At 45.8% G+C, this 21,749-nt stretch overlaps 2 protein-coding genes across 3 annotated transcripts in view; one reads left to right on the top strand and one right to left on the bottom strand.

Annotated features, from left to right (window-relative positions):
* Positions 1-17,670, bottom strand: part of FAM149B1 (family with sequence similarity 149 member B1) — a 60,869-nt gene extending 43,199 nt beyond the window's left edge. The window contains exons 1-8 of one of the 2 annotated variants that reach the window (XM_069753340.1): positions 17,593-17,670; positions 16,581-16,665; positions 16,393-16,503; positions 13,735-13,858; positions 12,125-12,267; positions 9,971-10,087; positions 8,698-8,862; positions 8,034-8,221 (exon numbers count right to left, since the gene is read on the bottom strand). In XM_069753340.1, the coding sequence (XP_069609441.1) occupies positions 8,034-8,221; positions 8,698-8,862; positions 9,971-10,087; positions 12,125-12,267; positions 13,735-13,858; positions 16,393-16,503; positions 16,581-16,627 (895 nt within the window). In that variant the 5' untranslated portion in view covers positions 16,628-16,665; positions 17,593-17,670. Of the gene's footprint in view, positions 1-8,033; positions 8,222-8,697; positions 8,863-9,970; positions 10,088-12,124; positions 12,268-13,734; positions 13,859-16,392; positions 16,504-16,580; positions 16,666-17,390 lie in introns of both variants that reach the window. The other variant, XM_069753341.1, reaches the window with a different exon arrangement.
* A 55-nt stretch (positions 17,671-17,725) lies between these two features.
* The window catches only part of ECD (ecdysoneless cell cycle regulator), a 41,476-nt gene continuing 37,452 nt past the window's right edge, over positions 17,726-21,749 (top strand). The window contains exons 1-2 of the mRNA XM_069753343.1: positions 17,726-17,814; positions 20,556-20,774. Of these exons, the coding sequence (XP_069609444.1) occupies positions 20,570-20,774 (205 nt within the window). The 5' untranslated portion in view covers positions 17,726-17,814; positions 20,556-20,569. The remainder of the gene's footprint in view (positions 17,815-20,555; positions 20,775-21,749) is intronic.

Here is a 21,749-nt window from a genome sequence, read left to right as displayed (position 1 = left end):
GAAACCGGAAGTGGAGGAGCGCGGTACCTGAAGTAGGCCCCGGCAGAAGCCGGGACCTAAATTAGAGGCCGGCGCGCCGGTAGAAGAGGCCACGGCCCCGGAACAGTGCGCCGCAGAGCAGTGCGGCAGCCTGCCAGGGCCGCCCGAGGGAACGAAGAGTAGGGTCGTGGCGTCGGAAGTAGGCCCCGGCCGGAACCGGGGCCTAAATTAGAGGCCGGCGCCGCCGGATAAGAGAGCCGCGGCGCCGAAGCAGAACGCCGCAGGGAAAGAACAGCGCGGCAGTCTGCCAAGGCCGCCGCGCAGGGACAGAAAAGCAATGTTGCCGACGAACAGTGCGGCCCAGGGGGAAGCGGTGCGGCAGACTGTCAGAGTGTCGCGCTGATGGCGGCAGAAGAAGAGACAGAACCAGCGTACCTAGCCTGCCATCACCGCGGCTCAAAAGGGAGCGCTGCTGCCTGACCCGCTGCGATGCTATTCTGGGATTCCTAACATAAAAGTAAAAATCGTGCCTCAGGGACCTCTGCTCCCCCACACTGCGAGTGATCTGGGAAAAGGGAGCATGGAAAATACTCACCTAAACATCCCACGCCGTTACTAACCTGAGGGGGATGAGACGTCCATGGAGCTGGTGATGGACGTCCTCGTCACCTCCAACCGACAGGCTCTGGTGGGCGAGTGGGTGGGGGACGGAGCCAGGACCGGACTTCTCAGCACGCTTGTGTGCTAGGATCTTGGTCCTGGAGAGGGATCTATGAGGATACGGGGTGGCAGTACACGCCATACTCATAGTCCGCTTTGTGGGATTACAGGTGTGACTAATCACCCTGTATCCCCTCCGGAAAAACCTGAAAAGGAACGACGCACATTGAGGTAGATAAGGGTCTAATGAAAGACCCGTGTCCACCTCCTACTGACACTAAGCTAAACTGAATATCCTACTTCCTGTCGGTAGGGTGTACACTGCAGGGGAGGAGCTGACTTTTTTATTTGCATAGTGTCAGCCTCCTAGTGGCAGCAGCATACACCCATGGTTCCTGTGTCCCCCAATGAAAGGCGATAGAGAAATCACCATAAGAAATACTTATCCTCTCCCACTTATCCCCGATTTGTATAACCAATTGTCGGGGGCCAGGTGGTTCTCTAAGTTGGACCTCAGGGGGGCATACAATCTCATCCGTATGCGGGAGGGGGATGAATGGAAAACTGCTTTTCTCACCTCTGAAGGTTTGTTTGAGAATTTGGTTATGCCCTTTGGCCTGACTAACGCACCAGCTGTGTTTCAGAAATTCATGAATCATGTTTTCTCAGATTTTATTGGGCGTTTTATGGTAATTTATTTGGATGACATTCTCATATATTCTTCCGACAAACAGAGTCACATGGACCACCTCCGTGCAGTTCTTCTGAGGCTTAGGGAGAACTCACTATTTGCTAAACCAGAGAAATGTTCATTTTTTTCTCAGGAATTAGCCTTTCTAGGGGTCATTTTGTCCGCTAAGGGGTTTCGTATGGACCCTAGGAAGGTACAGGCTATTGTGGATTGGGTGCAACCCAGAGATCTCAAGGGTCTTCAGCGTTTTCTGGGTTTTGCTAATTATTATAGAAAATTCATTAAGGGGTTTTCCCAGGTGGTCAAACCCCTCACAGATTTAACTCGTAAGGGGGCAGATCTCAAAAACTGGTCAGGGGGCATTTTCTTCTTTGAAGAATTGTTTCATGACTGCTCCTGTACTGGTTCAACCAGATTTGTCTAAACCATTTATCGTAGAGGTGGACGCCTCGGAGGTGGGAGTAGGGGCTGTGTTATCCCAAGGGCCCACCACGTTGACTAACTTAAGACCTTGTGCCTTCTTTTCGAGAAAATTTTCCTCTGCTGAGAGGAATTATGATATGGGTAATCGGGAACTGTTGGCCATTAAATTAGCATTTGAAGAATGGAGGCATTTTTTGGAGGGAGCTGCCCATCATATTACTGTCATTACTGATCACAAGAATCTTGTCTTACATCGAATCTGCCAAACGGTTGACCCCGAGACAAGCTAGGTGGTCACTTTTCTTTTCCCGATTTCAGTTTTCTATTACTTTCAGACCAGGGTCCAAGAATGTGAAGGCTGATGCCTTATCTCGTAGCTTGGACCCAGTTTCACCACCTGAACCTCCTTCCTCCATTCTTCAGCGCGGAGTGGTGGTGGCTGCGGTGTCATCAGTATTGGAGCGAGAGATTCGTGAAGCCCAATCTCTTGCTCCCTCGTCCGTACCCAATGATAAGCTCTTTGTACCTGTCCAGTATCGGTTAAGGGTGCTTCGGGAGTTCCATGACTCGGCTCTTAGTGGGCATCCTGGAATCTCGGCCACACGTAAAGCCATCACTAGGCTGTTTTGGTGGCCTTCGTTGGCTTCTGACGTCATTGGGTTTGTGTCTTCCTGTGAAACTTGTGCTCGCGCTAAAACCTCCCGTAACCGGCCGGCGAATTGGTACCACTGCCAATTCCAGATAGACCGTGGACTCACCTGTCCATGGATTTTATCACTGATCTTCCCCGCTCTCATGGCAAAACCGTTATCTGGGTAGTTGTTGATAGGTTCAGTAAGCAGGCACATTTTGTACCTTTAGCGGGTCTCCCTAATGCTGAGACACTATCAAAACTATTCATGGAGCATGTGGTCCGACTGCATGGTGTGCCTGTCAGTGTGGTGTCTGATAGAGGAGTGCAATTTGTGGCAAAATTTTGGAGGGCTTTTTGTAAAAGGCTGGGTATCAGTCTGTCCTTTTCTTCGGCCTACCATCCCGAGACCAACGGTCAGACTGAGAGGACCAATCAGTCTTTGGAGCAGATATTGCGATGTCTTGCTATGTCCAGACAGGATGATTGGTGCTCTGCGTTACCCATGGCGGAATTTGCTTTTAATAATCGTGTCAATCAGTCCACTGGTACGTCCCCGTTCTTTTGCAACTATGGGTTTCACCCTCACTTTGGCGAGTTTTCCCGGCTGGATTTGGCGTGTCCAGGGGCTGATTCAGCCTTTCTGCGGTTAGGAGAGATCTGGAGGGAGGTTCAGAGTAACATTGGGGAGGCTCAGGGCAAGTATAAATTTTTTGCCGATAAACGACGTTCTGTGGGGCCGACTTACCAGCTGGGGGATAAGATATGGTTATCCACTAAGAATATTAGATTGAGGATTACCTCTGATAAGCTGGGTCCCAAGTTTATTGGCCCTTATGAAATTTTGGTGGTGGTTAATCCTGTGTCCTTCCGTCTATGCTTGCCTCCGTCGTTGCGGATCCCCAATGTGTTCCATAAGGCGCTTCTGAAGCCATCAGTGCCTTCCTCAGGTGAGTCTCCCGCGCACCCTCCGCCTGTTGTGGTTGATGGCCAGACCGAGTATGAGGTGGAACGGGTGGTGGATTCTCGTATGCTCCGCCGTTCACTGCAGTACTTGGTCCATTGGAGGGGTTACGGTCCTGAGGACCGGTCGTGGGTGCCAGCGCGTTTGGTCCATGCAGATCGGCTACTCCGGGCCTTTCATGCTCGTTATCCAGAGAAGCCTGGGGGTCCAGTGGCCCCCCATTGAGAGGGGTTACTGTCATGATCCAGTTCTGAGATTATGTTCAGCCCTCTTGTCTCTGGACTGGTCATGTGGGAGTTAATCCTCTCTGCCTCACCCTGGAGCTGGCTGAGCTATTTAAGTTCTCTGCAGCCATTGGGCCAGTGTCAGCTATAGTTCATGCTGCACGGTTTGAGCTCCTGACCTGATCCCTGTTATTGTGTTCCTGTTTGCCTCTGACTGCCTACACCCGTTTTAAGACTTGTTCTGACCTCTGGCCTGTACCCCGACTCCGTCTCCGTCTCACGTTTTGGTTACCATGTTCCCGGTAGGTTCTGACGTCTTTCTTGTCCCCGACGATTCTCTGCTCGCCCCTTCTGTACCGCGCTGCTATCTCCATGTATGACCTTGGCTTGTTTCATGTCCCTTTCATTACCTGTGACACCTGTGTTGTTGCTCAGTGTTGCTGTGCTGTGTGTGCAGCCTCCTTTCCTTATCCAGCACCCCCTGGTGGAGATTGCTCTATACTGCACTGCAGCAGCACATTACAAGCGCAAGCTGAAGGTCTTACAATGGCCCTCACAGTCCCCTGATTGAAAATCTGTGGCTAGACCTCAAAATAGCAGTGCATGCAAGACGACCTAGGAATCTCACAGAACTGGAAGAATTTTCCAAGGAAGAATGAACGAAAATCCCTCAAAACAGGAATTTAAAGATTCTTGGCTGCTTACACAAGAGTTCACAAGTTGTGAATACTTGCAAAAAGGGGGGTGCTACTAGGTACTAACCATGCAGAGTGCCCAAACTTTTGCAATGGACCATTTTTCTTTTTGTAATTTTTAAAATGTAAAAGATGAAAATGTATATATATTGTAGTGTGGCGATATTCACACAGTGCAATTTAACAGGCAGTTACTCAAGAAAGTTCAAGTTAAAGGCTTTATTGTCCAAAAACTCTCACAGTTAAAGGGAATGTCACCCCTTGGACGATTTTGATCTATTACTATAGGCATACAGGTAATAGAATGGTAAACCAGTCTTAACTGTATGCCTCATAGCTGCGGTGTAGATATGGAGAAATTCATTTACGTTATATGCTAATGATTTCTTCAGGCTCCGGGGGTGTGAGGTCCTGGAAGAAATCGCTGCACCCTGACTTCATTATAATGGTACCCCCTTCCCATCAGCGTCACATTGACCTGTTCAATGCTGTAATCCCATGCATGCGCTATACACGAGAATGGTTACACAAACCCGGTCCACCCTCCTCTGGGCAGCGTCAGCATTGACCTTCTGCGCAGGCGAGTCTCTGCTACTGCGCAGTGACTCACCGCACCTGCACGAAAGATCAATGCAGACACTGCCCATGTGTACCCTCACACTTTGTTCCCGGACCATGCATTCTCATAGATACCCTATGGAGACAACAGATATTACTTGAAAAAGGCCATGCCAGGTCGAAACGTGGAATGAATACTATCTGTTCCTCTTTGGATGAAATTTGTTTCGCCACTGGGTCTTTTTTAATTAAAAACATTCTTATTCTATTTTACTTCTGAGCACCTTATATATTACAGTTGAGCCCACGTACTTTATCAAATATTCCCTTTAAAGGCAGCTTTTTGCTCTGGATCACAGCCGGGCCATTCAATACAGTCCATATGGCACCCGGTTGCCGTGGGCGACAGCACCGCTGTATCACCCTTGGTTGTGCCAGATGCCGAGTTGCCCTTGGCTCTGTGTTTAACCTCACATAGGACTGTGTGACCTCCTGCTCTGCAGCTTGCAAACAAAACACTGACGTGCCTAAACCAACACTGAGAGTTTAAATGGGAATTGTGGACATAGAGCCACTTCCAAAACCTGGAGTGGAGGGAGAGATGCGTCCCACTACCAAACCTGCAAAATCTCCAAAAATAAAAGCCCATGTTGAGATTTCCTTCAAATTGACTTTACCAAATCCAAACTTTTATTCTGCACTTTAAACACAGGCGTTGCTGTAATCACAATGGACTCCAGAAAGTTCAATTTGTCTCTATGCACATCCTAGGGGATAAATACCGTCCCTCTTATTATTCCCCTCACTGCCTAACAATATACACTGCTCAAAAATAATAAAGGGAACACTAAAATCCCACATCCTAGATATCATTGAATGAAAAATTCCAGTTGCAAATCTATTCATTACATAGTGGAATGTGTTGAGAACAATAAAACATAAACATGATCAATGTAAATCAAATGTAATATCTCATGGAGGTTTGGATTTGGAATGATACTCAAAATCAAAGTGAAAAATCAATTTACAGGCTGATCCAACATCAGTGGAAATGCCTCAAGACAAGGAAATTATGCTCAGTAGTGTGTGTGGCCTCCACGTGCCTGTATGACCTCTTTATAACGCCTGGGCAAGCTCCTGATGAGGTGGCGGAGGTTCTCCTAAGGCATCTCCTCCCAGACCTGGATTAAAGCAACAGTCAACTTCTGGACAGTCTGTGGGGCAACGTGACGTTGGTGGATTGAACAAGACATGATGTCCCAGATGTTCTCGATTGAATAAAGGTCTGGGGAACGGGAGGGCCAGTCCATAGTTTATGCCTTCATCATGCAGGAACTGCTGACACACTCCAGCCACATGAGGCCTAGGACTGTCATGCATCAGAGGGAATCCAGGTCCCACTGCACCTGCATATGGTCTCACAATGGGTCTCAGGAGCTCATCTGGTACCTAATGGCAGTCAGGGTACCTCAGGCTAGTACTTGGAGGACTGTGCGGCCCTCCAAAGAAATGCCACCCACCCCCCTCCCCCCACCATTACTGGCCCAATGCTAAACCGGTCATGCTAGAGGATGTTGCAGGCAGAAGAACGTTCTCCACGGCGTCTCCAGACTCTGTCACATGTGCTCAGTGTTAACCTGCTCTCATCCGTGAAGGGCAGAGGGTGCCAATGTCAAATTTGCCAATCTTGGTGTTCTCTGGCAAATGCCAATCGCCCTGCACAGAGTTGTGCTGTAAAACACAACACCCACTTGAGGACATCAGGCCTTTGTACCACCCTTATGGAGTCAGTTTCTGACAGTTTGAGCAGACATGGATGTTAGCGGCCTGGTGGAGGTCATTTTGCAGGGCTCTGGCACTGCTCCTCCTTTTCTTCCTTGCACAAAGGAGGAGATAGTGTTTCTGCTCTTGGGTTGATGCCCTCCTAAAGCCCCCCATCTCGAACTGGCCTGTCTCCTGGTATCTGCTCCATGCTCTGAACACTGTGCTGACAGACACAGCTACCCTTCTTGCCACAGCTTGCATTGATGTGCCATCCTGGATGAGCTGCAGTACCTGAGCATCTTCTGTGTGTTGTAGACACCGCCTCATGCTACTGTACAGTACCTCCAGGGGTGAGAGCAATGACAAAATGTAAAAATGACCAAAACAACAGCCAAAAAGGATGATAACAGAGAAATGGCCTGTGGTCACCCCTTGCAGAACCACTCCTTTATAGGCGTTGTCTTGCTAATTGCGTATCATTTCTCCCTGTTGTCTGTTTCATTTGCACAACAGCAGGAGAAATTGATTCACAAATGGTGTTGCTTCCTAACTGGACAGGTTGATTTCACAGAAGTGTGATTGACTTGTAGTTAGATTGTGTTGTTTAAGTGTTCCCTTTACTTTTTTGAGCAGTATATTTACATTACATATATTCCTAAAATACAAAGGAAATGTGCCATCTTTAACTTTAGGCCTTGTAGAGATCACTTCATCTTCAACTAGCTTTCAACTAGCTTAACCGTTCACAACAGCAACAACAGCAGTAATTTTGACCAGGAGTGCCTAAAATTTAACAAGCCACTAATAAATATATTTATTTACAATATATATATATATATATATCTATTATGTTTTGTTCTAAATAATTAGTATATATTTCGAGAATACTTAACCTGAACTAATACTGCAGACATACATGCGCCCACCTGTGTAGAGAAACACTTCCCTACTCATCCCTTCATCCTTCCTTTCCCATATCTGGCCATTGTATGTATATTATTGCCATGCTCCAAGTAAGTACGCAATGTATAAATGTCATTAAAAACCATATGTTTCTCCATTTTAGGGTTTGGGGTCTTGGGTTTGTATCCAATTAAAGCCAACACCATCATGTAGTTGATACGTTCTCACTATGTTTGCGTGTAACTATTTTCCCCAGATACTTCGGTTTCCTCCCACACTCCCAAAATACTCTAAAAGGCCAATTTGTTTCCTATGTATTGCACTGTATTTGAGTGTGTGTCTAATATTGGAAAAACTAGATTGACAAATGTTGGAAAAAAGAGCTGATGAGAATGGTGACAATGCCTGTGCAGTGCTACGGAATATGTTGTTGCTATAAAAGCAATGAGAAATAAATAATAGGATCTACTTTTATACAGACTTTGATGGAAATGGTGTTAGCCATTTCGATACTGGGATCATTTTGCTTCACTTTTCTTACCAGCGACGGATTCTTCCCAGTGTCGGAAAATAAGTTCCTCCAGACACGCCACCGATTCCTTCCACACATCATCAAACAGGCAAGCCAGCACGGCTACCTTCTTGCAGTACCGTGGGGAAATTGGGGGGTAGCCCATCTTCAAGCTGTCCAAGGACGTCACTCTGTGCCATTCAAAGAATTCATCATCCCTAAGGGACAAAATCATAACCATCAAACATCCAAAGTTTCTTTTGGGGACATTTCTTTGGTTGACATACCCATGTGTAACTAGGCATGCGCTGCGGATTGCAATTCTACAGCTCATCAATTGATGTTATAGTACCTTCAGTCTGATTTTCGACATGGAGTTAAATGGAAAAAGTAAAAATCTGCTACAAAACCTAATTGTTGCTTTTCTTTTCTGTGGATTACTTGCAAATTCACAGAAAATCTGAACATTGTTTGGATATGAACAACCAAATATTTTTAAAGTTAAACTAAATTAAATACCAAGTAAATTATAAAGTTGTAAACTGTTCTTCGTACAAAGATTATATTAGATTTACAAACATTTATTTTATTTTAAGCCACCATCCACTATTCTAGTAAATTATATATGAAGAGAATACCAATGCCAAATGCCCTTCTTCTTCACCCACCGTATGTCCCTCTTATAAACACTCACTTATCTCGACTGTCAAAAGCCAAATACTCCTCCATTGTTCCATCTGACATTATTACCCCCACATCATTGTCATCTTCATCCTCATCAGTACAGAATGAAAAAGACACCGGGGCACGGCTGTCACTACGGGTGGAGATAGGAAACGCGATGCCAAGAATACCCAACCTGGAATATACAATACACCATAAATACGGACATGCAGGGGCAGCTAGAATAACTCTTCATTGTCCATACATATAAAGATCCACTTAGACAAGTCAATAGTCAGTAACTCAGTATTCTCTTGATTTGCGTAAACATGCCAACAATCATGATCATCTAAAAAGACATGTTTATCAGCAGAATCCACCCCAGCTCAAATGCTGCCGCTCCAACAGATCGGAAATGGTGATCTGACGACTACCAGCGACCTGACTCTGCTGTCAATCAGTAGCCAGGTCCCTGGAAGTTTTCACACCATCACTTCCAGTCCAGCAGAGGCCATTGGATCAGCATCTTTCTCTGATAGGGGCAGCTTCCCACTTGCAATTTGGATACCACAGTGGAAAACCCCTTTAAAATAAAATATGGACCCATCATTTTTGGATAATGCTGAAAGAAAATGTTACATTTTTTTTTTTTTTTGGTAAGGGGTTGTGCACTACTCAGAAAATCCCTTCTCAATCAGCATAGTTCACCTGCGTAAAATAATAACATCTATACTCACCCCGAGAGTGACATCTGAGCCTGCTCTCCCAGGGCTAGCATGACATTATTGTGTCAAGGGAGCTCTGCTGCAAATCAGTGACTGCTTCCCTTTGGATGTAATTGATGTTCAGTGGAAGTCAGAGGGCAGCAGCAGATCTCCCTTCTTCTTGGTGTCAGTTTCATCCAAATTAAGTGAAAGTGAAGCAGCTGCTTATGGCTGCAGGGCTCATGTGATACAACACGGTCATTTGAGCCCCGGGACAGCAGGCGCTGAAGTTGCTGGAACGGCGCCCCCACCAGAGTTGAATATAGGTGTTATTATTTTACATGAGGGAAATACAGTGATTGAGAAGGTTTGCGAGTAGTGGATACCCCCTTTAACTGTTTGCTGGTCCTACCTAATACACCTAAACATGAGAATCTCAATGATTTCACTACAAGGTACTCATGGATTTCTGTCATCCACTAATATGGATTCTCATATCATGTGGAAAGTGGTCAGTGCAGCAATGAAAGACATACTGTTTCCATGTACTCACCACATGCTTATATCATATATTACTTTTTGTGTGTAATTTATACTTACTCACTGGACTCTTTTGCGAGGGTAGTACTGAAGGGTATTGTACCAGCAGCTTCAGAATGACTGCAGTACCAGCTGTATCCATCATCTGCAGGGGGCACTACCTGTTTGCCTTGTATTCTGAAATGTACCCAGATGAACATGTTAAAGCAACAGATAATAAACACATTTTTTTCATACTACAATAAGTTAATCAATAATTAATGTACATGGGTTGTATACTTTTTAAGATAATTCCTTAAAGGGATCAGTCAACAGGTTTTTGACCCCTAATATGGTGGGCGTAAAACAGAGACAGAGATCCCGATTCCAGCGATGTGTCACTTAATGGGCTGCTTGCTGTAGTCTTGATAAAATCACTGTTTTATCAGCCAAAGATTATCACTAGAGGATTAGTAAACCTGCTGTCAGGTAACCTCCATATTCAGAAACGCTGTATAATCCCGCCCCACCACTGATTGGCAGCTTCCATGCTGCTTTCAGATTACATAACAACACCTGCTGACATATTCCCTTTAAGGTGTGAAATTGGCTATGAAGGGTTACCACTCTTTGGCTGCTTCTGCACCAGTAATCCGCCTCAACTATCTTATCAGATTTATTGATGGGAATCTGTTAGTAGGATCAGCCCTTCTAAGCCGTCTATAGAAAGTGCAATAAAATGATACCTTAACAACTGTAATCCGATGTCTTATCCTGAGAAATCTAGGTTTTTATTAATATGTAAATGAGCTGTTAAGATTTATAGGTCGGACACACATCTCCCTGAGAATCTGCCTCCTAAGATTACCATAAGTTAAATGAAACGGGTTGTTACCAGTGTAAGGCTGCCGTCACACTAGCAGTATTTGGTCAGTATTTTACATCAGTATTTGTAAGCCAAAACCAGGACTGGGTGATAAATGCAGAAGTGGTGCATATGTTTCTATTATACTTTTCCTCTAATTGTTCCACTCCTGGTTTTGGCTACAAATACTGATGTAAAATACTGACCAAATACTGATAGTGTGACGGCATCCTGAGACAAGTAGATCAGGAAAGCAGACTGTCAGTCATTACATGGCTCACACTGGTAATACCACCATTCATTTATAATAACCTCTGGAGGCAGATTCTCAGGGAGATCTACGTCTGGCCCATAGATCTTAACAGCTCCTTTACATATTAAGAAAAATGTGGATTTCTCTGGAATAAGACATTGGATCAAATAGATCAAGGTATCATGTTATTCAGATTCCTATGACCTGCGTGCCCATTTAGACGGCTTAGGAGTGCTGATCCTATTGAGAGATTCCCCTTAAGCTAAATAAGCCAGAAACTCAGCGAACCAGTCATGCACAATATTGATTAAATCATTTACAATTTGTGTCTCACTTTACAAAGAATGTGGCTTAAAAATGAGACACTGGGCTCCCAAATTTCAGTGCAAACTAATGGCACCTAATAAGATAATCTGTAGATGTGTAAAGATCTAGAATGAGCCAATGTGATGGATTTGATGTGTTTTCAGGCCATGTTCAGACGATGGCATCTCATGGTATACGGATCGGTGGCAGAGGCTGACCGCGCGTCTCCTGATCCGACGTTACACCCTCATTGGCATATACGAGGCTGCCAATCCGGGTAGGAAGCCCAGTGGTCCCGTCCGTACAGTCTGGTTTGTATACAGACGATGGAATACGACCGTGTTAAGTGGAAGGTTATACTAGGTAGGATTAGCACACCAGCTCCATTATCCACAGATGTCTCTGACCGTGTAAGAAATATAGCAGGGTGTTAGGCTACGTTCACACTAGCGTTCGGCTAGTGTGCGTCGCGCTAGCGTCGGGCGACGCAGCGGCGACGCACGCGTCATGCGCCCCTATGTTTAACATGGGGGACGCATGCGTTTTTGCTTGTTGCGTTTTCCGACACGTGCGTCTTTTTTGACGCTAGCGTCGGACCAAGAAAACGCAACAAGTTGCATTTTTCTTGCGTCCGATTTTCATCAAAAAACGACGCACGCATCGAAAAACGCAGCGTTTTTGCGTGCATTTGCACGCGTTTTTCGATGCATTGTGCGTCGCCGACGCAGCGGCGCACAACACTAGTGTGAACGTAGACTAAGTGCATTTCTCTTCACAGATGTTCTAGAGGACACAAGAAACAATCAAATACCGCAGATGTGGGAAGGACGACGTCCATTGATGGCACTCTTCTTGCAGACCTTCCACAAGCGTGCTGGCTTTCTGCTCATACAGCAGCTCATCAATCTGCTTAAAAATCTTCTGCACTTGTCTAGTTGCGGCCTGGTCAAACTCCTGCCAAATGAGACCACACAGGATCAGAATCCAAAACAGCGTCTTAATCTCATTACTGTCCAGTTATCTGCACAATGAAGGTCAGTGTCTAAAGCTTTCTTCCAGAAGGTAGAAGGTGCAAGAATAAAGGCAAAATGAGCAAATGTGTCTGGATAAGGTGTTATATGAGCATGCTCGGGGGCTAACAGAATGTCTCCGGCGTGCTCGAAAAATATGTCCGAGTCCCCGCACCTGTATGTCTCACAAACAGGCAATCCCTGCATCTGTTGCGGCTGTCAAACAGCCATGAGAAACTCAGCTGCAGGGACTCGAACATATTTTTCGAGCACACTGAAGACACTCGGTTAGCACACGAGCTAACACTTTATCCGAGCATGTTCACTCATCACTAGTTGTCATCCTCACAGACAGACAAATGGCTCAAACACGTTTTATGAGTCCAAAAGAAAAAAAAGGAAACAATGTGCAGTTGTCAGAACTGGTTTACTTGGGATTAATCGGAAAAACATATTCAATGGTAAAGTTGAAAATCGACAGACCTAGTAATGGGCTCCAAGTTGGAGATGTGAGAAGTGTCTGGGTGATGATCCATTTCCCTGCAGAAATAAACCTTTCACGTACGCGGGACAGGACCATGTGCTGTGCGATTCTTTCTAGGACGGTTCCCCGACTCAGAGTGTCACAGATCTATTCACACATCCGTAAAAATTATGAATCCAGGTGTGAGATCTGTGCGAATCAATGCATGCCTTATTCTCTGTGTCTGCGGATCAGAATCGGCCATACAAGACAACGAGGATCCATGACACACAGATGCAAATCAGAAAACAGACGGGATTTAGTTTTGCTTCCATGTCTCACAGATCTGTTCCATAGTGATAAATTTGACTAAAAACAAGTGACCTTCCTGGGGTCTTTTTACTGACTTGGGAACACACATCTCTTTAGTGCAAAAAATAAAACTGGATTTAAAAAAAAAAAAAATCCCGGCCATTTCTTATGGATGTCACACTGACACGGATGGGTGAATGCAGACTTATGCACTAACTGCTGATTATTGCCAATAGAAACAAATCCTGAGCAGTGTTCCCCCTTCTAGAATATTAGCGTACCCCTATGAGGCACAGATCATAGTGGATTCAGTGGTGTGACAATAACCCAAACCAGCGCATAATCTACAGACTACTGCCCCAATGAGAGGCAATAATCCCCTATTTCCTCCCAGCAATGATTCTATGGTTTTTACATTTATTTTTATTCATGGTACATTCTTGGATAAAATGCTTTGGTCTCCGTGGTTTGTCCACAGCGTGCTTAGCCATACTATGCCAAGTCCTAAAAAATGGGTGGTGGTATTTCAGATGTGGGAAAACAAATCTGCACCTAAAGACCGGATGCCCATGTAATGTGATGTCAGATGACTAATAGAACCATACGCTCTGTACACACAAAGCTTTCATCTCTTACATCGAAGCCCCAGGACAAAACAGAGCTGTCGTCTGTAGAAAGGCCGGCACAACTCTGAAATTCCGACCATGAAACCTCGGTGTCATCCCTGGGGGGCCCAGAGTTTCCGGAAACGTCCGATTTACTGAAAATATAAATGATAAAAGACAGATCTTTATGGATGATGCATCACAATAAACGCCATAGATATAACAGGGTAATTACAGGTAAAATTGCAAAGTACTTGAAAAAACAAGCAATACTTGTTATTAACATTTTTCTCTGTTCTCAAGGAGGGCGAGAGTTTCCATTTTATTGTTAATCACCTGATGCCTCCTGTAGGTTATCTGCCACCACATCAGGGGCCGAACATGCGCAGCACTTGCAAAATCTTTCCAATAAAGTTGCTATGCACTGCGCTAAATCCGGACAGATGGCTGGAGAGTACTTTTAACTCCCGATTCGGCCAACTTCAGTGCCACTTTCCTTCTGCTGTTTCTTAGGCAAATCTGACTCATAAAGAGGCATCAGAGAGCGCAGCTACTGCCAGTGGTGCAACTACGTCAGCGTAGCAGGAGCGCACCGCTTACCCAGCCCGAAAGAAGTCCAGGGAGCAGTGAGCTCACATTCGGCAAAATGTAACAACACATTTAATTGTCTATTACACGGCATTGCCTGTTGTATTTTTTTGCCTATGGCTCAGAATAGCCTAAAAAAAATTAAAAAAGCAATATTCAGATTACTGATCTACCACTGCTTCCATTTAAATGCTGCTTGGTCCATTATTGACTTCTAATTTTTTTTATCTCATCTCGAAAGTCAATGAATGTCCAACCACTGCACCGGGGATTATTTATAACATATCTTGTGTAGACACACCGGATCAGCCATGGTTTTCTAATCCTGTGCAACTCTTTAACGTCTGCACATTGCAGTAACTTCAATTTCTAGTTCTTCTGAGCAGAAGTTCATTGCAGCCTTCCATACCTGTGCTATAAAGATGGTGGCATTTATTATGGTCTCCATCTGTTGGGGTTCACTCATTTCAAAGCTTGATATCATGAGATGCTCTCCTATAAACCACTGATATAGTGCCTGGCATTTTACATTACATTATCATCTTAGATAAAACTTGTCAATTTTCATCTTAATTAATTTCATCTAAATTCATTCCCTGCTGGAGTAAGATTAGTGGCATAGCGAATGCCGCTGATTGTCATGAATTTGATGGGCGGAGGTCTGCACGCTCCAATCGCCAATCCGGGGACCAACTGGCATCAATATTTTGTGCCTTTTCACAGTTTTTTCACCACTGAATTCTGGCATAAAGACTTTTATGAATCAGGACATGAGTGTATATGAGGGTGCCTGGACATGTTGTGGTAAAGTGCCAAGTGGCGAAAAAATCTGCAGCAAAAACACTATATGTTTACAGGAAGAGAGGTTGTAAGACTGACTGCGGATTAGTCACATTACAGCAGAACATAAGGTTAAAAAATGGACTTTACATACTGTATGTGCTTCAGATCCAATTATTTGGAGAGGAATACACTAACAACCATTTCCTAACATAGGCAGCCTCTCTGATGCTGGTAATGTGGCTAAGACATTGATAGAATTAGTCATGGAGTCTAAGGTTAAGTTCCCACGATGAGTTTTTGAGGCTGGGTATTTTCACTGCACAAAAAACGCAACATCTTAAGGTATGTGCCCACAATCTGCAGTTCTGACGCTGTGTACTTATGCACCGTCAAACCCACAGTGGCCAGATATTATAGCGTAGTGGATGGGATTTCATCAAATCCCATGTCCACTAAGCGTCCACAGACACCCGTGGAGATGGACATGCGACGTGTCTTTCCAGGCCGCAGCATGTCAATTTCTCTTGCAGAGATGCAGGTCTCCGCAAGAGAAATTACATCAATAGAATGGATGTGTTGAATCTGAACGGTTCAGTGAGCACATGAGGATTCACCTGCGTTCAATAGACGGCAGCACTTTGGATGCAGTGAACATGGCTGAGTCCAAGGCGCTGATAGTTCCGGATCGCGGGCACCCGGCTTTATAGTTCCAGCAGAGTGGAGGGGATTTATAGAAGTCTCACACCCGCTGGGCTTCTTAACTGACCTGAAATCGGCAGTTTCTCTTGCAGTATGTATGTGTTTTATTTGCGGGTTTTTCCTACTGGAAAATCCGCAGGTGACAAAAATAAAGTTTTAGCAAAGCCAAGTATCACGGAGTATCCAATAAAAATCAGTTCTGTTTAAAACATAATATACTAAAAAGAGACAAAACCCAACGCAGAAAAAAGCAGGAAAATCGCACGTAGAAAAAACGCAATAAAAAATGCGAGTAACTTAATTGAGCTAATTGATGCAGAAAATCTGCAACATGAAAACTCATCAAATACTTATTTTGGGAACATAGCCTAAAAGTGGAAACCCTAGCAGTGTGACATAGCTCTGCCCGCGGTGTCACACTCCTGGCGCTTGTCATGTGACCACTCACGCATAGTTTGCATGCTTGCGATCACATACCAACTTTTTTTTCCATTACCCACCACCTCGCATTTTAAACATAATTATTCCGGCTGATCAAGATATAACATCACATGTAACATCACATCCCACTTATTAGAAAAGCTGAACAACTCTACAATCTATCCCACGTGACCAGCACCTTTCACACTCAGAAGCCACATCGTATCTTTCACTGCTGAGACCCCCAGAAAATCCTTCTCCTTTGTCTGGATGAGGGTAATTTTCTGCAGCTTTCGGGAGGCTCTGATTACTAGAAATACAAATAGTAGATAGATGAAGAGGCTGAAACTAATGACATTTATACAAGAAGCAGACGGACGAACTTACATTTGTGATGTCTGTGATACTGGTTTCCTTTTGTATCTGGAAATCATCCTAGTACACCACTCACTGTGACATTTCCCCCTGATGCCTGTGGTCCACAAAGGTGGGGAAATATTTCCATTAGGTTCTGTGAATATCATCATTTAGCCTGTAAATAATCAGGCACCCGCCTCGCCCAGACTCCTGAATGACAGATCTGTGACCCCGTACATTCCTCACTCCAATATCATTATCTGGGTGACCACCCACAGCAAACAGGTATTATTACAGGGAACCTGTCCGCGATTCATGTTGCCCAAACCGCCAGCAGCATGGATCATCAGAAATATTAGCCGTAGAAACACTGGCCATAGAGAGAAAGCAGACTAGTCCGGCTCTGCACCTGGCCGGCTATTCCCAGCACCACTGCAGGTGACTGTCAGGTCTATCCCTGCGTACACAAGAGGAAGAACGCAGGAATCCCACCACAGGTATACAACGAGGACCACCCAGGGACTCTGAGGGAAATCTGTCCCCAAGTATAAGCTTCTCAATCTGACAGCAGCATAAAATAGGGGCAGAGACCCTGATAGCAGTGTGTCGCTGGCACCTGTTACCCCCTCCACACCGTGCACACACCGTGCAAAGCCCCTAACACAGGGATATAATGATCTGCAGGATGCCACGATCACACGGTCAGTATTTGTAATCAGGAACCAGAAGTGGTGCATATGTTTCTATTAGACTTTTCCCCTGATTGTTCCACTCCTGGTTTGGTTACAAACACTGCTAGTGTGCACATGGCCTAACACACGCCCTGATGCCCCCTCCTACCTCCGCACAGATGGGGCAGGCGACCACCTCTCCCCCCAAAGTCCGCAGTCTGGAGCCCTGAGTCCTAACATCCCCCGTGTCCCAGCACGCGTGTTTATCCCGCCAGAGATAAGTCTGTGACTTGTGGTTCTACAGAGCGCCACTTCTGTCAGCCCCTGAGCACGATCAGTGATGTCCCCTCTTCGGCCGCGCGTGTTCGCACCTGCGGAGAAGGTCTCTGCCGCCCGTCGCTCTCAGGCCGCCGTAAGGACGCTCTGTAGTCGTCATGACTCCCGCCCACGTCATTCCCGGCGACAGCCCCCTGTCACATGTTCCTGCTGGAGGCGCCTTATAATGACGTCACCGCAGGCTTTTTGCTTCCTCTGGAAGTTTGACAGGACTGGCTGTTTGGTGCGGAAAGAAACAGAGGATTGTTCAAACTGAGGTAACCGCCATGCTGCTGCTGAGCTGTAATTAATACGAAGATTAACTTTCCCTCCTCCCTGGTGTCTAGGGTGGTGAATGGGTTAACGCCGGCATGTCTGGTAATGTATGGCATTGAAGGGGCTAAGTGGTTTGTACCAGGCATGGAAGCTATCCCCTGTCCATTAGACAACGAGGGGGTGACTACTGGGACCCCACCAGTCCCTCAGTGGAGTAGTGCCTGCGCATGTGCACTTCAGCAGAGCCCCTTCTTGGATCTTGGATCAGTAGGAGGTCCCAGTGCGATGAGGATGCTAGCTCCTGTCCTATAGAGGGGGATAAGCTCCCAACTTGGTAAATAGGACTTGTGCAGACGTGAGCCAGTGTTATTCTATGGGGCCAGCTGCACGTGAGATTTTTATTTTTCCTCCTTGAATCAAGGTGGTCTGAGCTAAAAGTCACTGCATACCATTGTTTGTTCAGATTGCACTCAGCCATACAAGTCAATGAGTCTGTGGGGAATATCGGACTGCATTCGGATGGCATCTAAGTGGAGTGAGATTTCCACAGACTGATAGAATGGAGAAGATGGAGACTTTTTTTTCTTTTTTTCTTTCTCATCCGCGTGAATCGGATCACACTGTGATCAGAGTGTGATTTGCATAATCTAGCTGACTCTCTCGGATGACAAAATACACAGCCATCTGCACCTGCTCGTAATGTCGGCATCCATGAAGTAGAAACATTAAAGGGAACCTGTCACCCCGTTTTTTCAGATTGAGATAAAAATACTGTTAAATAGGGCCTGCGCTGTGCGTTACAATAGTGTATGTAGTGTACCCTGATTCCCCACCTATGCTGCGAAATACATTACCAAAGTCGCCGTTTTCACCTGTCAATCAGGCTGGTCAGGTCAGGTGGGCGTGGTGACATCGCTCTTTTCTTCCTCAGCTTTACGTTGGTGGTGTGCGCATGTCCAAGTGCCGAATCCACTGCGCGCACGTGAAGAAACAGCGCGCGATCTGCGCTATTACCCCCTGTCATCGGTGGGGGCGGCCATCTTCCTGGGGCCGCGCGTGCGCAGATAGAGTGCTCTGCTGCACGGGGCTTCAGGAAAATGGCCGCGGAATGCCGCGCGTGCGCAGATGGAGATCGCGGCGGCCATTTTCCTGAAGCTGAGATGCAAACTCGGCTTTGGGAAAATGGCTGCCGCGATCTCCATATGCGCACGCGCGGCATCCCGCGGCCATTTTCCTGAAGCTCCGTGCAGCAGAGCACTCCATCTGCGCACGCGCGGCCCCAGGAAGATGGCCGCCCCCACCGATGACAAGGGTAATAGCGCAGATCGCGCGCTGTTTCTTCATGTGCGTGCAGTGGATTCGGCACTTGGACATGCGCACGCCACCAACGGAAAGCTGGGGAACAAACAGCGATGTCACCACGCCCACCTGACCTGACCAGCCTGATTGACAGGCAAAAACGGCGACTTTGGTAATGTATTTCGCAGCATAGGTGGGGAATCAGGGTACACTACATACACTATTGTAACGCACAGCGCAGGCCCTATTTAACGGTATTGTTATCTCAATCTGAAAAAACGGGGTGACAGGTTCCCTAGTGGTAATAACCGCTTCCGTGGTTGTGTGCGACGGTACAAGGATCAATGTTCGGATCTGTAGAGGTGTAGGTAATGAAGGATCATTCATGGATGTGCAGTGCACTAAAGGGTTATTGTCAGCAGCCAAGGTGGTCTAGGGCAATAAAGGTTCTGTATTCTGGTGCATGAAGAGAGTTAGTGATGGCCTCTCAGGTTAGCGTAATACGGGGTCAATTCAAGAATTTTAGTGGTCTGTGTGATTTTTTTTTTTTTTTTTTTTTTTTTTTTTTTTCTCTTACAGATAGATGAACGTTGTGTTAATCTCTTGTTTTCTCTTTGCTTTGAAAGTAGAAAGTGATGAAATTATGGCTGCTCTGTGGCTGTAAAGTTCCCTAAGCGTTTGGATTGAGGGACACGCTGTGCTGATCTTTAGAATGGCTCCCTCAGAGAAGAGGTGTGGGGAGCATTGTCATGGGCAGGTGGAAAATTATATAAGCAATTAGAGGTGCTTACTGGCCAGAAGACATTACATACTGTAGATCCTGTGGGGGCACTGTATTGGGGGTTTCTACATATGGAAACACTTTTCCAGGACTGCAGTAAACTATTAGTTGCTAAGGGAGTCTTAAGAAAAATATTATGAATATCTGCCATTTCCCCCCACCACCACAAAAGTTTTTAAAGGGAACGTGTTGCCAGGTTTTTACTTACTAATTTGAGAGCAGTATGATTTAGAGAAAGAGACCCTGATTCCAGCAATGTTTCACTTGCTGGACTGAGAGATTATCACTAGTCTAGTAAACCTGCCGCCATGTAGTCCTCCATATTCATGAGCACTGTATAACCCCCCCGACCCCACCAATGATTGTCAGCTTTCTGCCTATGCACAGTGAAAGCTTCCAGTCAGTGGTGTGGGCGGGTTATACAGCTCTCACCATTTAGAGAAGCTGTAGCAGAAAGAATAAAAGAATATTTAAAAATAGAAAAGCTGCAATGAGCCCAGTAAGTGACACAACACTGTGTTTGAGTTCTCTTCCCCTACATCATGCTGCTCTTAGATGGGGTAGAAAGGACCTGCTGACAGATTCCCTTTTAATCATCACAGTAAATTGAGGGAAAAGTGTTATGAATATTGTTTGAGGCTCATGCATTTTTTTTTCTCTTAGAAATCTTGCACGCCATGGAGAAGCCGAAGAAAATGATGGTTGTAGAAGATTTTGTAGAATATCACCTTTTCCTGGTCCCTGAGGAGCCAAGTGACCCCGCAAAGCTCAAACAGATTTTGCAGCAGTACATAGAAGAAATAGTTGCTAAACTTGCTCCATTACTGGCTGATTACATCTGGCAAAACCAGGCTTTTAATCTCAAATATACATCAAGGAAAGGTACAAGGATACACATTAATGTAATAAAAAGATGCTTCTTTAACCCCTTAACCCTGCTGTTCTGTTCGGTCTGGGGAGACCTATTTTGAACTTTGGTATTTTTTGGGGTGTTCAAGATGCGGTTCTGAAACTTGTGGTTGATTGACTTAAATGAGGATGGGTCGGTCGGCCACGGGTTTCAGAGCCGCATCTTGAATATTTTAAAGAATATTGAAGTTCAAAGTCGGTCATTTTTGACCAACAGAACAGCAGGGTTAAGGTACCTTCACACTGAGCGACGCTGCAGCGATACCGACAACGATGTGGATTGCTGCAGCGTCGCTATGTGGTCGCTGGAGAGCTGTCACACAGACAGCTCTCCAGCGACCAACGATCCAGAGGTCCCCGGTAACCAGGGTAAACATCGGGTTACTAAGCGCAGGGCCGCGCTTAGTAACCCGATGTTTACCCTGGTTACCAGCGTAAACTGAAAAAAACAAACACTACATACTTAACTTCAGCTGTCTGTCCTCCGGCGCTGTGCTTTCCTCTGCACTGTCAGCGCCGTTCAGCCGGAAAGCAGAGCGGTGACGTTACCGCTCTGCTTTCCGGCTGGCCGGCGCTGACACAGGAGGCAGGAGGAGTGCAGAGAAGCAGAGCGCCGGGGACAGACAGCGGTAGGTAAGTATGTAGTGTTTGTTTTTTTTAACGTTTACGCTGGTAACCAGGGTAAACATCGGGTTACTAAGCGCGGCCCTGCGCTTAGTAACCCGATGTTTACCCTGGTTACCAGTGAAGACATCTCTGAATCGGCGTTACACACGCCGATTCAGCGATGTCCACGGGAGATCCAGCGTCGAAATAAAGTTCTGGATTTTCCTCAGCGACCAACGATCTCCCAGCTGTCACACATAACGATTTCCTTAACGATATCGTTGCTACGTCACAAAAAGCAACGATATCGTTAACGATATCGTTATCTGTGACGGTACCTTT

This window comes from Ranitomeya imitator, chromosome 2 (genome assembly GCF_032444005.1).
Source record: "Ranitomeya imitator isolate aRanImi1 chromosome 2, aRanImi1.pri, whole genome shotgun sequence".
NCBI classification, from domain to species: Eukaryota; Metazoa; Chordata; class Amphibia; order Anura; family Dendrobatidae; genus Ranitomeya; species Ranitomeya imitator.
This window is presented reverse-complemented; position numbering and strand designations above follow the sequence as displayed.